The sequence below is a fragment of the Eptesicus fuscus genome, chromosome 12 (assembly GCF_027574615.1).
Source record: "Eptesicus fuscus isolate TK198812 chromosome 12, DD_ASM_mEF_20220401, whole genome shotgun sequence".
Taxonomy (NCBI): Eukaryota; Metazoa; Chordata; class Mammalia; order Chiroptera; family Vespertilionidae; genus Eptesicus; species Eptesicus fuscus.
The window spans coordinates 64,092,847-64,112,515 of NC_072484.1; the positions used below are offsets into that span (position 1 = coordinate 64,092,847).

Below are 19,669 nucleotides of genomic sequence, written 5' to 3' on the forward strand. Positions count from 1 at the left end.
GGGTCCATGCAGATGGGGACGCGGGGCTCGAGAAAGAGGGGGCAAAGGACAGCTCCAAAGCATGCTTTACTTGAAAGAGCAAGCAGAGGGTTAGAGGGAGCCCCGTGTGAGACCAGGCCCAGCACCTTCCCCACCCCACCCCGGCCAACTGCTCCTTCCTGCCGGCCCTGACTCACTGGCTTTCCACTGTGCTTCCTCCTCTTCCAACACCCAAGCCCACACCCACATCAGGCCTTGCTCTCACTGCTCCCCCTTCTGGTCACTCCTTCTTCAGCGTTATGTCCCTGAAGCTCATGTCTCACTCCCTGTAGGCCTCGATTCCCAAGCCGTCTTGTTAGGGTGCCTGCCCTGACGGCCCCATGTAAGATCCAAGCTCCCCTGCACCACGGTGCATTTGTCTGACCCCATCCACCTGAGCCTAAGGCCCGCCGGGGTGGGCAGGCATTTGTCTGAGCATGCAACCAGGTGTTCCATAATGTCAAACTAATAAATCAGACAGAGTCATTCCTCCCCGAGGCAGCCGTAGTTCTGTAGGGCTTTTAACGATGGGCGCAAACAGGGAGTAGCTGGGGGTCCTGTGTCTGTTGCCTCAGTGGGCACAAAACGGACCTACTGCTACTGTCCTCAAAGAGACCCTCAGTGGACTGGGGAACACGAGGCATCATACAGGGCAGGGGGCTCCTCGCTCAGGACTGACTGCAGGAGGACTCCCCTGTTGCAGGCACCATCCACAGGGCCTTGGAGAGGATCCCGGGAAGACAGCAGCCGCAGAGCCACAGGATGCTGCTCACCAAACCCTTCTTCCCTGGAGTTCTCAGAGCGGACGTTTCCTGAGTCCTCCCTCTACACGTTCACACACGCATGTAGATGTGACTGCCACCTACACACCGCAGAAGAGACTGGCCAGCTTCTGAGTCAGAAGAGGTAAATGAACTGCTATGATTACCGGCAGTTACCTCCCTGCTTTGTCATCTGTTTGTCTGTCCATCCTTCAGTCCCTCGCTCTCTCCACCTTCCTTCTCTTCAATACCGAGGCTTGCTCTGCTGCACTCGAAATGAATCAGAACAGCCAGCCCTGCCTGGTGCATCACAGGCTGTGACATCAGTCTCTACTGACCCTAAAGACATGATCCACCAGCCAACTGGCTGTGGCTTCTGACCCAAAAGTGGATGTTACACGAGACCATTGTGATTGGTACAAGCATGGTGCCCACTTGAGAAGGGGGTCACGGCCCGGGCTGGCTCAGAGAGGGCCTGTGCAGGACTGAGGGGCACAGAGAGGCCCGTGGAGTTGTGGGGTCAAAGGCTTCAGAAAAGGCCCAGGGAAAGACAGCACTGCTCTGCATTAGGAGCTACAACAAGGAGACATTGTTTTAACACAAGAGAAGCCTTTCTCCCTGCAGAACTGTCATGATGTAGCTGGACTCCTTTCACATGTGACTCTTGGAACAGTGGTCATGTGAAATGAGTAGAAATGAGTGGTCATGTGTCCTTGAAAATCCTGAAGGTCGATTGGCTCAGAAGAACCCTTAGCTCCTCTCTATTTGCACCCACTACTCAAAGGGCAGATACCCAAAACCGACCCCAGAAATTCAGCTTCAGTGGGTGGGGCAGCCAGGGTTATGCACTCCGCCCTGGGATCTGCCCTAGGTACCACTCCAAGCTCTTCCGCTTTGCAGACCGGAATTACCAGGCCTGTAAACTGCCTTCAGTGAACTGGTGAGGAAACTGAGGCCTGAAAGGTTGGCCTGGGGCCAATTGTGAATTAGCGACAGAGCTTGAAACACAACCCAGTCAGTTCACAGCCAAAGCCCATGGAATAAAAGATTACAGAACATCCTAGATCACTGCCATCTATTGCCATAGAACAGAATCTTAGCCACATATGTAATGACACTTTTTTTAGTAGCCACATTTTAAAAAAAGTACACAAAAAACTAAAGCAAAACTGGTGAAATTAATTAATACTTTTAATTTAACACAATTAATAAAAAATCTTATCATTTCAACCAGTCCTATATAATAAAAGGGTAATATGCAAATGGACCGAACATCAGAATGACCGGTCGCTATGACACGCACTGACCACCAGGGGGCAGATGCTCAATGCAGGAGCTGCCCCCTTGTGGTCAGTGCACTCCCACAGGGGGAACGCTGCTCAGCCACAAGCCAGGCAGATGGCTGGCGAGTGCAGTGGCCTGCCTCCCGGCAGAGGATGTCCAACTGACGGCTTAGGCCTGCTCCCCACGGGCCTAAGCCATAGTCAGACATCCCTGAGGGCTCCTGGACTGCAAAAGGGCACAGGCTGGGCTGAGGGACACCCCCCGTCAGTGCATGAATGTCATTCACCGGGCCTCTAGTGATAATATAAAATTATTAATATAACAATTATTAATGAGATGCTTTACTTTGTGTGCTAAGTTTTGAAAACCCAATATCTTTTACACTCCTCATCACATTCCAATTCAGAGCAGCTCTATCCCAGGCGCTCAGCAGCCACCTGAGCTCCAGCATCCCACCCATCCAAGTGAGCACCACGGAGCAGCTACCACCGGCCATACCAAGAGCATGCCACACACTAGCAATCAGAGCCTGCGTTAACCTGGCCTGTGGGAACTGAGGAGGGAACATGGAGGCTGAGGAGCAGGATCGAGCTCACGCACAGCACTGTCCAGTTCCAGGCGCCAGGACCAGCACCGCATGGTGGCCTCTCCCACACACCCAAACCACCTACCTTTTCATGATGTGCTTTCCCACCTCTGTGGAGCCTGTGAACCCAATTTTTCGCACATCAGGATGGTCTAAGAGTCTCTGGCCAGCCACCGAGCCTGCGGATGGGAGTAGGTGGAGGAGGAGAGGGATTCAGGGTGGTCTCCGAGGTGCTGGGGTGGAGAGGCATGAGCCCCTTTACCCTCACATGTCCACCCCTCGGCCAGAACTCTGTGTCCTGTGTCCTGTGTGCTTAGCACTGTCGGTTCCTGAGGTTTTCTGGGTCTTGCTCCCTGTTAAGGGCATAATTGTATCTCCTCAAAATCCATATTGTATAGATGTAGATGTGAACAAAACCAACTCCATCTCTGTGTCCTGGATTTCATTTCATTGTTAAGCTTCATGCTGTGACCTTTGACCAACCTCACTGTCTTTAGCAAGGACACCAAAGCTTTCTAGACGATTATCTGTGTTCCTTAAAGGTAGCCATAAATATCTTTGTTAGTAACAGCTGTGAATGGCGTGACACCCGAGAGAAATACCAAAGTGGTAATAGCATCTATTATACACAATCATCTATCACAAGACCACCAGGAGGGATGGCCCCAGGTGCTATTGCATTCTTTGTCCCTTTAGCCTGTCAGTTTTAGTGCTCAGGATATACTATTAAAAATGTACCATAACAGGGGTCTGTGCAGAGTTGCTGGTCATCCCTTCCACTCTGACCCAATCTTCCCATAAGTAAATTACCCTCCAACAAATGCTGTTACATCTATGGAGTGGCCTGCTTCATCTTTGGGTCTGAAGATACCTCCTCGCTATGGTGGGCATTACCTTTACCTATCGTTGGACATATATGTTGAAGCCCTGACCCCCAGTTTTTCAGATGTGACTGTACTTGGAGACAGGCTTTTTAAAGAGGTAACCAAGGTAAAATGAAGTCATCAACCTATCCAATCAGGGTTATGATGCCTAACTCAATCTGACTGGTGTCCGTATAAGAGCAGATTAGACAGACACACGCAGCGGAAAGGTCCCGAGAAGACACAGGGAGAAGCCTCAGAAGGAACCAACCCTTCTCACACTTTGATCTTAGACTTTTAGCCTCCGGAACTATGAGAAACATATGTCTGTGTATTTTAAAATGTTTAAGTTTATTGATTTTGAGAAAGAGAGAGAGAGAGACATTGATTTGTTGTTCCACTTATACATCCATACATTCATTCATTCATTGATTCTTGTATGTGCCCTGACAAGATCAAACCTACAACCTTGGTGTATCAGGACGAGGCTCTCTAACCAACTGAGCTACTCAGCCAGAGCTAAAGGCCTATTGTTTAAGCCCAAGCAAACTCATACAGTCTTCAACCTACCAAGGTGGACACCCAAGGGTGCAGGCACCCAGACTTCCAGCTTTTACAGGGTCTCCAGCAGAGACCCAAGGATTGCCTGGCCTGGCTGTGGGGGCAGTGGTGGCCCAGCATCACAGACTCCAAAAGGCCTTCCTTGGGGATGCAGCCTGGCCAGGAGGGCCCCAGGCATCGAGAGACTGGGTGTGGAGGGCCCAGGTGTGCAGACCCAGGCATTCACTGCCCCACCTGTTTGGAATGCTTGGAACCTAGCTTGCCCCTTATCCCACGGCCTTCCACTTTACCACAAGCCCTGCCCCTGTCCCCACATGTGGCTAATTCCTATTCACCCCTCAGATCCCCTTTTCAATTAGGCTCCAGGGTCACCCCTCCCCCTTCCCACTGGCTCTGCAATGGGTTGCTCACCTGCCAGGGCACATAATGCAGCAGACCTTGTTCTGACCAAGTGTATCTCCAGCTGCCTGGAGCCCTGGATCCCCCAGATGCCCACGGCCCCATTCACACCCTTACCAGATCCTGGGATGATGTTGATCACGCCCTTGGGAATGCCAGCCTTCAAGGACAGCTCTGCAAACTTCAAGGCTGTGAGTGGGGTCATCTAAGGAGGCAGGAAAGAAGATTGGGTCAGAAGGGATTGGGAAGAGGGGCTCTGCCCTCCTTTCCCAGGAGCCTAGGGAGCAGGCAGGGAGGGGCAGCCGTGGCAGGAAGACCCCTCGGGGAAGCCATGTTCATGCCTCATCATAGTGGCACCACCAACCAGTCAGCTTCCCTCGTGCTCCAGCTGGGAGCCAAGAACAGGGCTTGCTAACCTCAGGTACCTTTCTAGCACCTTCTCCTGGCAGGGCTTCAGCCCCTCAGCCAGGCCTGGACCGCTCTCTGCACGTGTCACGGTTTACACTGAGCCATCAGGGAGTGCAGAGTCTGAGGACTGCCCAGCAGGGCATCATACTCAGAGGGCTGCAGGGCATACCCACTTCCTGCCTCCTCAGAAAAACTGCTCCTTCTCTGGCTGTGGTGCCACCTTAGCTGCCCACGTGCTGGGCTCTGGCAGCACCTCAACCAAGGAGAGCCCGGTGCTCCAGGGTCCAGCTGTGACTCTGACAACCACTCCACTGCTGGGGGTGGTGTCCTGCCCTTGACCAGCTAGCAGCTGACCTTCTGGAGGAAGAGGGACTTAATTGGTGACCCAGGTAACTTTCCTGTCTAGGTAAGGCTATGCCCCACCCACCACCAGGCCTCAGGCTCAGGGGCCAAATCTGTGGGGTGTCGGCCCTGAGAAGGTCTTTGTGTTTCCAAAGGCAATGGGCTAGTATGGGGGTCTTCAGGGACAAAGCCTCCCCCCCCATAAAGAGGGGGGAGGCTAAGGGTCATCTCAGGGGGTTGTTGTGATGCTTAAATAAGCAAATGTATGTAAATTACTATTAATTTGTTATATATGCTAAAATGCTCAAGGAGTGCCTAACTCCAGGCACTATAATACTACAAATGTCAACGATCATTTTTTTTAACCTTTATATTCTTGGGGGTCAAATTGCCCCAAAGAAGCTGGGGGAGTGAGAAACCTCCTGGGCCCGCTGTTGAGAGCCACCTGCTGGTGCACCTCACATTCAGTTCCTGACTTCCCTGAAGGCAGCAGGCGCGGGGCTGTTACTGTCAACGCACAGGTGCAGAGGCTGAGGCTCAGGGATGAGGGGGTGCCTTCACCCCTGGGGGCCCTTGCTCAGGCCCCCTGACCTGAATGAACAGGCCCTGACATCCTACCTCTGTGCCCCTCTGTAAGGGGCTGGGGTGGCAAATGCACAAATCCCACTATTCGTCCCACTTCCCTCCAGGACTTTGGTCTCTGAAGCCAAACAGGAGACCACAGCACCAGCTCTCTAATAGACCACTGCAGGCTGTGAGACCACTGCAGGCTGTGAGACCACTGCAGGCTGTGAGACCACTGCAGGCTGTGAGACTACGGCACCAGCTCTCTACTAGACCACTGCACCAGCTCTCTAATAGACCACTGCACCAGCTCTCTAATAGACCACTGCACCAGCTCTCTAATAGACCACTGCACCAGCTCTCTAATAGACCACTGCACCAGCTCTCTAATAGACCACTGCACCAGCTCTCTAATAGACCACAGCACCAGCTCTCTAATAGACCACTGCAGGCTGAGAGACCACTGCAGGCTGTGAGACCACTGCAGGCTGTGAGACCACTGCAGGCTGTGAGACCACGGCACCAGCTCTCTAATAGACCACTGCACCAGCTCTCTAATAGACCACTGCACGCAGGCTGAGAGACCACTGCAGGCTGAGAGACCACTGCACCTGCTCTCTAATAGACCACTGCAGGCTGAGAGACCACTGCACCAGCTCTCTAATAGACCACTGCAGGCTGTGAGACCACGGCACCTGCTCTCTACTAGACCACTGCAGGCTGTGAGACCACTGCAGGCTGTGAGACCACTGCAGGCTGTCTCAGAGCATGGGGCACCAAGCAGGGTTTCTGATTCCCCAATCCAGAATTCTTGTGTCTGTGGAGAAATACCTGGCTCTACTCACCAGGCAGCTGCAAACACAAGCACGGTTTTCCTAACACAGCTGCCCCAGGGCTGAAAGAACACGAAGTCTGCTATGGCTGGCACTGGCCCTTCCAGCTTCCTCCTCTCTCCCAGGCCTGCTATCCACTCCAGGGCCAGGCTTCCTGACATGGCACCAAAGGTCCTGCTGGAGGCAGCTCCCGTCTGACTTTGCAGGCCCTGGCGGGCAGTGTATCCAGTCTGGTGAAGCCCCTCTTCCCAGGGCACGATGGCACGGGACACTGAACGGTTTCTGATCGGAGCTATGAGACCAGGCTAGTGATGCAGTTCTGGGGCCACAGCAGGCCAGCTCCCGTCAGCAGTGCCCTTCCTTCCTTGAGGAGAAACCAGGACTGGGGTGGGCAAAGGGCGAAGGGACCATCTGGCTCCTCCCTTACAGGTGATTCCCCAGAACCTGTGTGGCCCTCAGGTCCTGCCCATACCCACCTGGGTAGGCTTGATCACCACTGTGTTCCCAGCAGCCAGGCAGGCGGCCGTCTTCCAGGAGAGCATCATCAGGGGGTAGTTCCAGGGGATGATAATGCCACAGACCCTGCCGCACAAAAGAAGAAGGCCTTCACCTCTCTACTCAGCTGGGTGCCCACAGCAGACCTTCCACGTCCTCCTCTCTCCCAGGCCTGCTGTCCGCTCCAGGGCCAGGCTTCCTGATATGGCACCAAAGGTCCTGCTGGAGGCCCTCTTCCCAGGGCATGACGGCATGGGACACTGAACGGTTTCTGCTCGGAGCTATGAGACCAGTCTACTGCTGTAGTTTGGTACAGCGTGGCACCAGGCAAGGGGGGAGTGACAGCAGGCAGGCATGGGTAAGGACCTGGCAGCTAGAAGGGCCTGAGAGAGGGCCCAGGGTGACATGGCAGGCAGGCTGGAGGGGTGTGGGACAGGGTCCAGGGTCACAAGAGTAAGCCAGGAGGATGTGGGAGAGGGTTCTCCCTGATATGAGGCCAGGGTCAGTCCCATGAAGATGAGAAACATGGAGTCAGCCTGGGAAGCCTGAGAAGCTTTGCCTGCTTTGCATTAAGCCCTGGAGCCCAGCGTTGCACCACCTCTCGGTGGAGGAGAAAGCCTCTGGCAGGGCAGAGGGGAGGCCACCCCGCTGTGCTGAGGGACCTGCTGATGAAACTTGTGGTCCCAGCAGGCATGTGGCCCTCCCTTACTCCTCCCCTGTAGGAACTAGTGCATGCAAGAGCACCACACTGACTATGCGACTGTTTTCATCGTCACCATCATCATCTCCATGACTACCATCACCATCAGAGGACGCTCCCCAAGGAGTACCGCTTAGCTGAATCCAGGCAGTGGGAGGGGACGGTGAGAAGCTACAGGGTGTGGGGGCAGGCAGAGTGGGAGCAAGGTGGGCGCAGAGGCAGGCTTAGGGGCCCCCATGCCATCCTGGGAGTGATGGGGCATACTGAGGGGTTAGGAAAGCCACTTTCCCACACCATGTACACCCAGAAAACCCAAAGGGACAAGGCAGGTAGAAGGGTCAGCGTGAGTGTTCCCAGGGAAGGGGTGAGGTCACCATAGAAAGGGAGGGGGCTGGGCTGTGGGGTCTCCACAACAGGGAAGATGCCAGAGAAATAAGTCCCACTGTCATGGGCTGGATTGTGCGCCCTCCAAAATTCATCTGTTGAAGTCCCAGTTCTGGAATCTCAGGACGTGGCCTCGTTTGGAAATGAGGTGGTGGCAGGTGTCATTAGTTAAGATCAGGTCTTGCTGAAGTAGGGTGGACGCCTAACCCAATATGATTGCTGTCCTTCTGAGGAGCACGCCGTGTGAAAAGACAGACACACGGAGAACTCTGCGCGAACATGAAGATGGAGTCAGGCAACACCAAAGATCGCCGGAAATTACCACAAGCTAGGGGAGAGGCCTGGGCAGATTCTCCCTCATGGCCTTAGAAGGAACCAACCCTCATAGACACCTTGATCTGGGACTTCCACCTCCAAAATGCTAAGACAACACATATGTGTTGTGTGAGCCTCCCAGCTTGTTATGTGGCTCGAGCAAACCCCCAACCTTGTCAATATAGGGGAAAGGCTGCGGCCCCTGGGCTGGGTCTGCAGAGCGAGCCTGGCATGGGGTCATGGGGTCAAAGCCAGCGGGGGCGTGGGACACAAGGACAAGATGACTCCATCCTTGGCTAAGCTGCCGCGAGAACACTCTTTCATTCGCCTCTGTGCCTCTTCTATTCCCGTGGCCTTTCTTTACGGAAGCCTCATGGTCTTGGCTCCCCCAGTGCGGAGGCCTGCACCTCCCAGCCACTACCCTGCTGTGCTTCACTTCCTGGGCACTGCAGTGGGTGATTCCTGGGGCCCTGGCCAGGGGAACTGGTTGGTGCATGTTAGTTGGAGCCACCTCTACTCTGGATGCAGACATTTTTGGAGTGCTCAGTATGTCCCCTGGGAGAGCAGCAGCAGCAGATGGGGGATGTGTACCTTGCAGAGAACAAAATGAGATTGCAGACTACACTTGGAGAGGAGGTCACCACGAGAGACGCCTAAGTGACCAGGAATTGGAGGGGGAAGAGGGGAGGGTGAGGGTATGTGAATACCCAGAGAGCAGCATGGGCGTAAAGGGTCCAGGGTCCATAAGGAGGCCAACATGGCTGAGCCCAGTGAGGGGATGGGATCAAGGGCACCAGGCCCCCATCAAGCAGGCAGCCAAAGTCAGGAGTTTGATTTCATTTTAGGCGCACTGGGAGCCACGGGAAGACTCTAGGGGAAGCATCGAGATGGGCTCCTAAGTTTTCCAGTATTTTCTGAACATCGGAAAGAGCTGACCTTTTCTCTTTCTCAGCACCAGGTAGGCAATTCTCCTCTTCTCCCCATAGCTTCAGCTGCTTGGCCTGGTCTGGGGAACCCCTGCCTTGTAGTCCATGCCACCTCCCCGCAGCCTCACCCGTCCCTGTGGGCTAACGGAGGGGTTTTCCTGCTTCCACAGCCTCCTCATCCTGGGCCTTTGGGCCATCTGATGGTGACATGGGGCCTCCTCCTGCTGGGTTTGAATCATTTCCCCAGTCCCTAGTCTTGTCTATGATGACTGGGTACTTTTATTTTTCCTTCCACTGAGCACTTGTCTCTGCTCTTGCCTCATTCTCCATCAGTATTTCTGTTCCTTGGGCTGAGTGGGAGTCCCTCATTTTAAAGCACATTAATTATTATATTGTTTTCACATGCATTTTTTAGAGTGTACTCTCTGTTTTCCTCCATGACCCTGACTGATATAGGGTTTTTGTGGGGATTACATAAAATTATGTTTTAAAGTAGTTAAAATAGTGCCAGGCACAGAACAGGCACGTGGAGGTGGAAGCTGTTTTTTATCCCGAGAATAGGAATTTTCATCAGTTTTTATCATTGTTTTATCTCCAGCCCCTGAAATGTCTGGCACATAGTAGTTGGCAAATAAATAGACGTTCGATAAATACATAAACAGAAGACGGTATCAGTGCCCCACACATTGTGTTGCGTGAAAAGCACCTGGGGTGTGGCCACTCTCCGCCCTGTGCTGGGACTCACCCGATGGGCTCCTTCCTGGTCAAGGTCAGGTTTCTGTTGGGTCTGGCCTGGTTGATGGGGATGGTGGAGCCCTGGAAAAAGCATGGTGGGGGGGTTGTCAGTGGGAAGTACCAGCCCAGTTTCTCTTCCCTTCACTTTGGGCAGCCAGCCTGCCCCTGGGGCCTAGGGAAGAGCAAGGTTTTGTCTGTGTCCTGACACCCCCACTACCCAGAGGGGCAGGAGACTCAAACCTCCCCGGTTATGTATGATGCTGTTCTACAACATCCAGAGTAATGTGCTGCCCTCGGCCTTCCCTGCCGGGCCGGGCCTGCCCGTGTGAGCTCTCCTGCAGCGGGAAGGAGCCTAGTCCCCACCTGGATCTTGTCGCACCAGCCAGCAAAGTAGCGGAAGGTCTGGATGGACATGCCCACGTGGGTCTTCAGGGCCAGGGTGTAGACAGCGCCTGCATCCAGAGCCTCAATGGTGGCCAGCTCCTCCTGATGCTGCTCCATGAGGTCTGCCAACCTGGCCAAGGCATGGAGGGAGGAAGGGAGATGGGCTCAGGCCTGGCACAACCTGGCCTGCTTTTTCGGGGCTGTTCTTCAAGGAGTCAGGAGCCCTGCCCTGCACACTCAGATGCGCTGACCTCAGTTTCCTCATCTGTGAGATGGAACAGTAACATTTACTTCGCTGGATGAGTGTGAAGATGTTGTCCTCTGTCCTGCTCTCCGTTCCTCTCTTCCTTGCTTCCTCCCCGAAATTTCAATGGATTGACTACTTTATAATAATCCTCACACTTGATCCTTCAGAGGAGGCTGCCTGCCTCCAACAAGGAGGCCACCATCCCAGAAGGCCACCCTCTCTGTCTCGGGCGGCCTCCACCAGGGGAAAGCCTATCTGGCTCCCAGCACCAGCTAATCCAGTGGAGGATGCTCCCAAGGCTGGCATCGCCAGGGCTGGAGAGGGAGGGATGATGGGAGAGATGCAAGGCAAGGCATGTCTACACAGTCCTCCTGGAGTCTGAACACTCCAATATCCAGTTGTTCTCCCACGGTTCTGGTGGGTTTGCTGCTGTGGGCAGCCTCGGAGTTAGAATGGTGCCCCTTCCTGATGTGAGGGTCGTAGGTACCCAGGGGGTAGGGTGGACGGAGAAAGGTGGAGACCACCAATCTAGAGCCTCCCTCAGTCTTGCACATTGGGAAGTACCAGCCCAGGATCAAAGCCTGCTGACCTGTTCCCACTCTGCTCTCTTCTGCCTGCGGCCACTGGCAAGGCCCTAACACCCCCGGGCCTGGTCCAGTCCTCCTGCCTATGCCTCCAGTCCTCCCAATGGCTGCCCGTAACACTCAGGATACAGCTCCAACCCTGTCCTGACACCACCAGATCATCATGATCCCGCTCTGGCAGGTAGGTATAGGTATGACTGGCTCCCCAGATTCCCAGGGAGGTTCTGTCTTATCTCCCTGGGGTTCTGGGGAGCTGACTAGTGACTTTCTCTAACTCTCCCCTCTGGATCTGTCTTCCCAGCTGCTCCCACAATTGCATCATGTCTTATTCCTATAACGTATTCCATATTCCATAAAAACCATCGTAGTCCTACTTCCCTCATTGAGCCAGGGGTGCTCTGCAGCCATTTCTCAGGGAAATCCCAGGGCAGCAATGGGCACGCAATGGGCATGCCTCCTCCCTGGGGACTAGAAGGCTGCATGGGGCAGGGAGCAGTTCACCAGGAATTCTCAGGCCTTGACATGTCTGTCCATCCAGGTGGAGTCTCCACTTACAGCGGTGCCTGGCACCACCTCCTCACTATCTTTGTTGTCGGTGGGGTCATCACATGTACCGCCAGATGGAAGGAGAGCATCTCCAGAGAAAGGCACTTTCTTCTGGGCTAGCACCGTCTACCACAGGGTCCCTATTCCCGGCCCAGCAGCTCACTGCCACCAGCCCAGGCATGCACGTTCATAGCTCTGGCTGACCTTCAGAGGCTCTAGGTCATTAGCCAATGGCTTCCTGAAGTGGAGGGGTGCTCCAAGAAGCCTTGAAACTAAAGTGAAGGCATGCTGGGCATGCCCCGCCTCCATAGCCCTCACCTGGCCCCAGCCCCACCATATCCATTCCATTTTGCAAGCCATGCAAGCCCCTCGCTCTGCTTCCCTGCTGCGGGGCGGCCTTGGCATGTCTGACCTCTGGAATAGAAACAAAAGGCATTCCGATGGCGTGGCCAAGGTGGGGCCTCTCCCGCCAGATGACCAGCACTGACTACATCATCACCAGGCTCCGTGCCTGAGGGCTTCCCCGAACCCAGAGCATCAAAGCCAGGTTCCTGAAACCAGCTCACCAGGCTTTCGGATACTGCTAAGTTCATCTGTCCAGCACCCCCCGTTTCTGCTGGAAACATCACCCCACTTCCTTGGGGGTGACTGCTGCACCCCCACTCAGACCACCTGGTTCTAGGGGAGCAGCTCCTCTCTTCCAGGCCTCATTCCATCCTGTGGTCACAAGCCAGAGCAATCCCAAGTCCTTCTCTAAGACTTCTGATTGGAGCTAAGTAGGGAGGGCCATTTACACCCTGACTTTAAAAAATAGGGGTGGTGGTGAGGATGAGCCCGTCCCTGCCCTGGTCGGCCTCTGTGCTGGTCCAGGTGAGCACCCTGTCTGTCTGGGTCTGCCCAGAACCAGCTGTTAGCTTTGCCAGTTTGTGGTTCCCATTTGAAGCACTCCCTCACTTTTGCACCTCCTCATCTTTGCTCACACTGTCCCCTCATCTTTGCTCACACTGTCCCCTCTACTCTTTCCCCTGAGGTCACTTGTAAAATCCCTCTTGCCTCTCACGTGACTTCCTCTGAGTAGCCTTTTATGAACCTTGGGCCTCGGGGACCTGTCTGGAAACCCCAGTTCTTCTTGACAGGACCGGAGCTGCCCTGAGCTGAAGGTGGTGGGAGCTGACAGGTGGGTGTGTGGCTCTCACCTGTACAGGAGCCGGCCCCGGTCCCGGGCACTGATCTTCCCCCACAATCCATTCTCAAAGGCATCTTTTGCAGCAGCCACTGCCTTGTCAACATCACTGGCCTGGGCCAGGGCCACCTGGCAGATAACCTGTGGTGGAGCAGAACTCTGAAGCCTTCCCTGGGCTCAGTGGACACAGACACGCCTGCCTGCTCCCCTGCCACCTGGGTGCACTCAGAGAAGAAATTCTACCAATGGAAGGGCCCGGGGAGGGTGCAGCCAGAGTAAGATGAGGCCTGGGGAAGGTCTATTTGTGTTTCTACATACCAGGGACCTTCTCATAACCTTCTCACTGAGCCAACACAGGGCAACAGACTTGGGCTGCTGACTAAGGCTGAGCATTTTCAAACCGAGAGCATAGATCCATTCATTTAGTGAGTCCCAGGCAAAAGGTTTATTTTTTATGTGGAATAGGCTAGACATTGGGGATGACTAGACTTGTCCCCTCTCTGCATTGCATGCCCTAAGGGTACCCATATGGTCCACAGCACAGGCCTGGGTGCAGGTGGAAGAGAGGGGCTGGAGGGCTAAGGCCAAGGCTTTCTTGCTGGTCACTACAGAGAGCGCCTGCTGGGCAGCCCTGTCCACACAGCCTCCATCCCAAGACTCCCAAAACAGGCTTTGAGGTGCTAACAGCACTCCATGCTTTTGCCGAGGGCACTGTACCCTTTGTCTGTGTCCCCACGCCTTGTCCGTCTCTTTGTAAAGCACTTTCTTTAAACTTCCCCCTAAAGATCCCCTATTTTCTGCAGGGACTGGAGCGATACTATAATAGTAAGATGGGGCAGGATAGAAAACGTTCAGTAGATACCTGTAAGAGTAAGTGTTGTCCCAAGTATGTACGTGTGTGAGAATGTGTGTGTACATGGGTCATGATGTAAGAGGGCCATAGTCAAGAATCCTGACAAACATAGAATTCAAGGACAAATTTCCAGACATTAGGGTACAAATATTCGAGAAGGCAGGGCCATGCTGGGATAACTGTTGAAGTGTGGAGGGGAGGGAATGGTTTGAAATTTATTCCAGTTTCTAGAGCAGGCCCTTTAGAGTCCTGCCCCAAGCCCCCACCAACCCTTCCACACTACACCTCCCTCTATGTCATTCCTGTAGAAAGGACTGGCGATGGACTGCAGCCCTTTTGTGTCCAAGCAGAGGTCCCCTGGGCCAGGACCGCCCCCCACCCCAGTGTCAGATAGGGGAGTAGATGGGCAAGCAGACCATGGGGAGCAGAGGGAGGGAGGAAAAAGAAGGTGCTGGGCCTGCACTCACACTTCCATCTGTCGGGTTGATGGTCTCATAGGTCTTGGCACCCTCAGCATCCACAAATGTGCCCCCAATGAAGAGCTGGTGGGGCATTCGGAGGGTCAGCTTGTTCACTACCTTTTCCACCTGGAAAGAAAGGTTTCACAGGCCTTAGCTGTAGTGTGAATTCTTCACAAATGGGCATCATTGGCTGGCACAAACCCACCTGGAGACACGGGAAACACAGATGGATAGACAACCATTGGCACACACACACACACACACACACACACACACACACAAGCACACACACAAGGGGTCTATTATGTGAGAAGTCTGAGGATCTGAGTGGTAAGAAAAAATGAATAGAACAGACTGAGGCCAGACTGCCTGGGTTGAAGTCCTAGCCCTGATACTTACCTACTGTGTGACCTCAGGCTGTTTGCTTGGCCTTCACACATAGGAAGTAGGTGGACAGGCCCTTGTAAGCCACCAGACATGACACCAGCCCCACCACTCACTTATCCACATATCTGCAATTCCATTCTGAATGCAGGAGCATCTGGGAAATCTGTTCATCAGTTATTCGTTCACAAAGCTATAGCCAACCTGAGGTCCATCCTGACCACCCATGTTTTCTTCATCAGCTTTTGTTTCAAACTACCAGCCAAACAAACTACCCCAAAGCTACTTGTTGTGGGAGTTTGTACCAAGATAAGCTAGAGATAATTTTCAAGAGTGTCTTTAAGAAATATCCTAGCTGGGTGGCTCAGTTGCTTGGAGCATTATCCTGTACACCAAAAAGGTTGTGGATTTGATCCACATTTCTTCGCACACATGGAAGGCAACTGATCGATATGTCTCTCTCTCTCTTTCTCCCTTCCTCTCTCTAAAAAAATCAAAAAAAACACATCCTTGGGTGAGGATTAAAGGATAAATAAATAGTTTCTCTAAGAAACAGACTTGCAATTACTTCAGCACTCTTCCATAATACAAGTTAAATGTATAGCAACATTTGTTTCCTTATTGGGAAAACACTCCCAATTCCTTTCTCTCTTGCTTTCTTTTTCTCCTGGCATTTCAACAAAAATAATCTAATGCAGAGAATTGGTAACACAGGTGATGGAAGAGCTGAGAAGCCATGAGTCAACCCAGACATCAGCAACCGCAGGAGGCCACTGCCCTCACTAAATTACAGCGACAAATGGAGGAGAAGGTCGTGCCAGAACCAGGGGCTAGGGCCACCCAGGGGCCCCAGAGTTGAGGCAGGTAATCTAGGAGGGGCTGTGAGCACAGTAGAGATGAAGCTGGAAAAACCAACGAAGGAGAAAAAGGGAGAGAAATTCTCGGTAAAGGCCTCTTTCTATTATCCTAGTCTCGTGTCTTGGGACTCAGAACTTAGCCTACATACTGAGCCTTAGACAGCAATTTCCTCTGTTGAGTTTGCCCTACTGCCCTGGCATCCTCAGGTTCTCCAGAGCTGCCAGGGAGAGCTTGGGACACTGAAAGGTGGGCACTTGGGGGGCCCTGCCTTTCTGTACATCTAGGTTACCCCCATGAGTTCTTTTGGATCCATAGTAGTAGATGCCTGAGGGGTCTATAGGGTCATGCCCATGTGGGGAAGCCCAGAACTCACGTAGTCAACAATGCACTCGCTCTCTTTGTCATCCCCTCGCAGCTTTCTCACTAACAGCTGGATGAAGTCCTTGAAGGTGGTTGCCATGTAAACATCTTCATTTTCCAATTCCACACCATCGCACAGCTCTTTCACTTCCTCTACCAGCCTGAAGGAAAGGAGATTTTTAAAGTGGGAGCATGGGAAGAGGCGTGGCAGTCCTGCGTTATTCTAGCAGCAGCGGTGGTGGTGCCAAAGACATTTATGCAGAACAGACCCTCATCCCAGCAGCCACAGCATGAGTGTTAGCCTAGAATTGGGGTTAAGATCCCAGTCCATGGACTCAGAAGGCCCTGGTTTCAAGTTCTGGCTCCACCACTTACTAATTTATGACCTTGGGCAAGTGACAAACTCTTCTGAGTCTGAGTTTCTTCACCTGTAATATGGGAATAATAAAAGCTCTGCTACCACTCTGTGATGAGTAAATGAGATAATCCAACTATTAATAATAATCTTCAAAAGATACTGTTAAAGATTAAAAAGCAAGCCACAGATTGAGAGAAAATATTTCCAAATCACATATCTGATAAAGGGCTTTTATTCAGGATATTTTATAAATTCTCAAAACTCAACACTAAGAAAAAAACAGCCTAAGTAAAAATGGTCAGAAGATTGATCAGATGTTTCACCAAAGAAGAAATATGGATGACATATGAAAAGATCCTCAATATCATTAGGAAAGTGCAAATTAAAACCACAAGTTATGGCTGCATACTCATTAGAATGTCTAAAATTATAAAGCCTGACCTTACCAACTGAGTTCTCATACACTGCTAGTAAGATTGTAAAATGGTACTTTGGAAACCACTCTGTAAAGCAGTTGCTTAAAATTCAAACATATACTTTCCATTTCACTTGTAAGATAAATAAAAGCCTACGTAAAGACTAAAGATGCTAGAGCGGGAAACTCCAAAAATTCATCCCTCCACCTACATAACTATTGAAATGGTAGAACTGTCTGAATCAGATGTTTTGGAACTCTGGAGTCAAGTGAACATTTGCAGTATCCAGGGGAGACAGAAGAGGAGGGTAGTAAAAGTTGGCAAATACATCATGCCTCCCCCTGGCCAGTGATTGGTTCATGACTCCACCAGGGACAGTAAATTCCAGGCAAGGACTTATGTGAAAACTGCTGGAGGAGCAATCCCCTTTTCAGTGGGAAAGGTGTAAAGGCGAGAAATGAGGCCAAAGCTACTGTGCAGCCATCTTGTCACTAGGAAGAAAATTCCTGCCCCAGAAAACGAAGCAATAGATGGTGACAAGTTCATGACATAATTTGACTCTTTGGAGAAGTCAACTATGCCTAAAGAAAGCTGCTATAGACTTTTGAACTTTCTTTTCTTCTTTTCTTTTTGGCTTTTTTGCTTAAACCAAACTGAATAAATTAATTACTATTGTTATAAGCAAAGATGTTTTAGTGTATTCCACATCCTTCTCTCCCTTTTTTATTTTTAAATATGTTTTTTTTTTTTTATCGATTTTAGGGAACAAGCCCACAACCTGGGCATGTGCCCTTACTGGGAATCGAATTGGTGAACTCTTGGTTCATGAGTTGATGCTCAATCACTGAGCCACACTGGCCGGGCTCTTTTTCTTTTTAATCCTGAACCTTCTTTTTCTACACTGTTAAATGAAAGGCAGGACAATTCATAGGAAGTTGAAGAATAGGTAAACTAATCTCTGGTGAAAGATTGTCTATGGGCCATGGGGCTACTGACTGGAAAAGAGGAGGAAGGAACCTCCTGGGGTGAGCTGGTATCTATCTTGATCAAGATATAACTTATGTTGTATATGAAAAATATCACATCATCTATAGGTTATATATTATATAGCGTGTGTGGGTTACACAAGTTAAACCAAAGCCTACCAAACTACTGTCTTAAGATCTGTGCATTTCGCTGTACATAAACTTATACCTCAATTTTTAAAATATTGAAATCATGATTCCTTTACCTGCAACATACATCTGATGGGAACACTTGTGAGGTTAGATTCATTTGCTTAGGCCCAACCTGCCTGTCCTCCCCCAACCCCCACTTTCTGCACACTTTGGCTTCAACTGGGGGTATTGAAGCTTGTGGCAGTTTTAAAAACAGTCATACATTAGCTGATTCTCTTCCCTCTTTCCATTCTCTTCCCAGGTCTCAGACCCCTGCCCCTACCCCTGCCCCTGAGTCTGAATAGGCTTGTGACTGCTGAGACCAATCAAGTCAGGAGCAGTGACTCGATGGGGAGACTTTCCAGGCTGGGTGACGAAAGGTGCTACCATACCTGCCCTGTTTGCTGGCACTCTCGCTCTCAGCACCATGAAAAGTCCAAGTCCCCAAGCCACCACATGCAGGTGCCTGGTCAGTGGTGCCAGCAAAGCAGCTGCCAGCCTTCCTGGCCCAGGTGCCAGGCATGGTGGTGAGAAGCCAGCTAGCAGCAGTACATCCCTACTCAGCTGTCCTAGCTCCTGCCAGTCCACTGACCTGTAGCCATTCAGCATGGCCTGCCAGGCCTGCACTCACGGGCCCTTTCTGGATCACTGACCTGCATAATCATGAGTATAACAAATGGTGGTGGTTTCCCACCATTACATTTTGGGCTGATGAGTGGCACAGCCTCAGACAAATGGGATGGGACCCCCCCCCCCATCCCACTCCTGGCCTTACCTCACCACATCCACTGATGCGGCCCCCGACTTGAAGAAATCGGTGGAGTCTTCTACCTCCAGGACATTGGGGAGAATCCGTTTCCAGGCACTCTGAAGAACAGGCATGGTGAGAACACAGGGGAGCTGGGAGCAGGTGTCAGCTGGGTGACAGCAGCCCCTGATGTGTGCATGGTATCAGGCTTGGCTCTCTGTCTACTCCAAGGTACAGCTGCTTCAAGGAGCCTGAAGGTCCTGGCCTGACCACCCCTTGAAGTGTTTAGAACCCTACATGTGTACACACTCTAGAAGTACCTGTTGTTGTTTTTTTGATGACTGTTAGGCTCTTTGCCAACATTTTTATAGATCCTAATAGATGCTACTAAATTGACCTTTTTTATATGCATTCTCTCCTCCAACCACTCAACAGCCACGGAGGTGGGGTTTATTCTTTCCATTTCACAGATGGACTCAGCTGTAGCAGCTTTTGACTCAAGTCCAGCTCTATTAACACATAATCTCATGCCGCTCTGAATGCCACTCAATTGTAAGCTCCAGAGGGCCAGTTTTTCCAGCTGGCCCTCTAACCCCAGAGTGGACATAGGGCTGGGGCCAGAGCAATTGCTCCAAGAATATTTTTTAATATATTTTTTATTGTCCAAGAATATTTTTTGAATGAATATGCTTTTCTTTTCTTTTTTTTTAAACAGACATTCAAATGTTCAGCTTTCGAATAAGGAAGTTCTTGGTGTTCTCCTGTCTCTCCCTTGATAAATCCCACTGGTCTGTACTTGTCATCAACATCCACACCCACCCATGTGGCTGCTGACATCTATCTACACTAATAAAAGAGTAAGATGCAAATTGACCATACCTTCATGACGCCCACCAGCCAATCAGGAGTGAGTATGCAAATTAACCCAACAAAGGTGGCGGGTTAATTTGCATACT

The 19,669-nt window shown here is 51.7% G+C and overlaps 1 protein-coding gene across 2 annotated transcripts in view; it reads right to left on the reverse strand.

Annotated features, from left to right (window-relative positions):
* ALDH1L1 (aldehyde dehydrogenase 1 family member L1) overlaps positions 1–19,669 on the reverse strand; it is a 39,552-nt gene that overhangs the window by 10,288 nt on the left and 9,595 nt on the right. For both annotated transcript variants that reach the window (XM_008159507.3, XM_054723868.1), the window contains 9 exons: positions 18,741–18,832; positions 16,048–16,195; positions 14,439–14,558; positions 13,132–13,259; positions 10,538–10,688; positions 10,185–10,255; positions 7,096–7,201; positions 4,590–4,677; positions 2,735–2,828 (listed from right to left, as the gene is read on the reverse strand). In XM_008159507.3, coding sequence (XP_008157729.2) covers positions 2,735–2,828; positions 4,590–4,677; positions 7,096–7,201; positions 10,185–10,255; positions 10,538–10,688; positions 13,132–13,259; positions 14,439–14,558; positions 16,048–16,195; positions 18,741–18,832 — 998 coding nt within the window. The remainder of the gene's footprint in view (positions 1–2,734; positions 2,829–4,589; positions 4,678–7,095; positions 7,202–10,184; positions 10,256–10,537; positions 10,689–13,131; positions 13,260–14,438; positions 14,559–16,047; positions 16,196–18,740; positions 18,833–19,669) is intronic.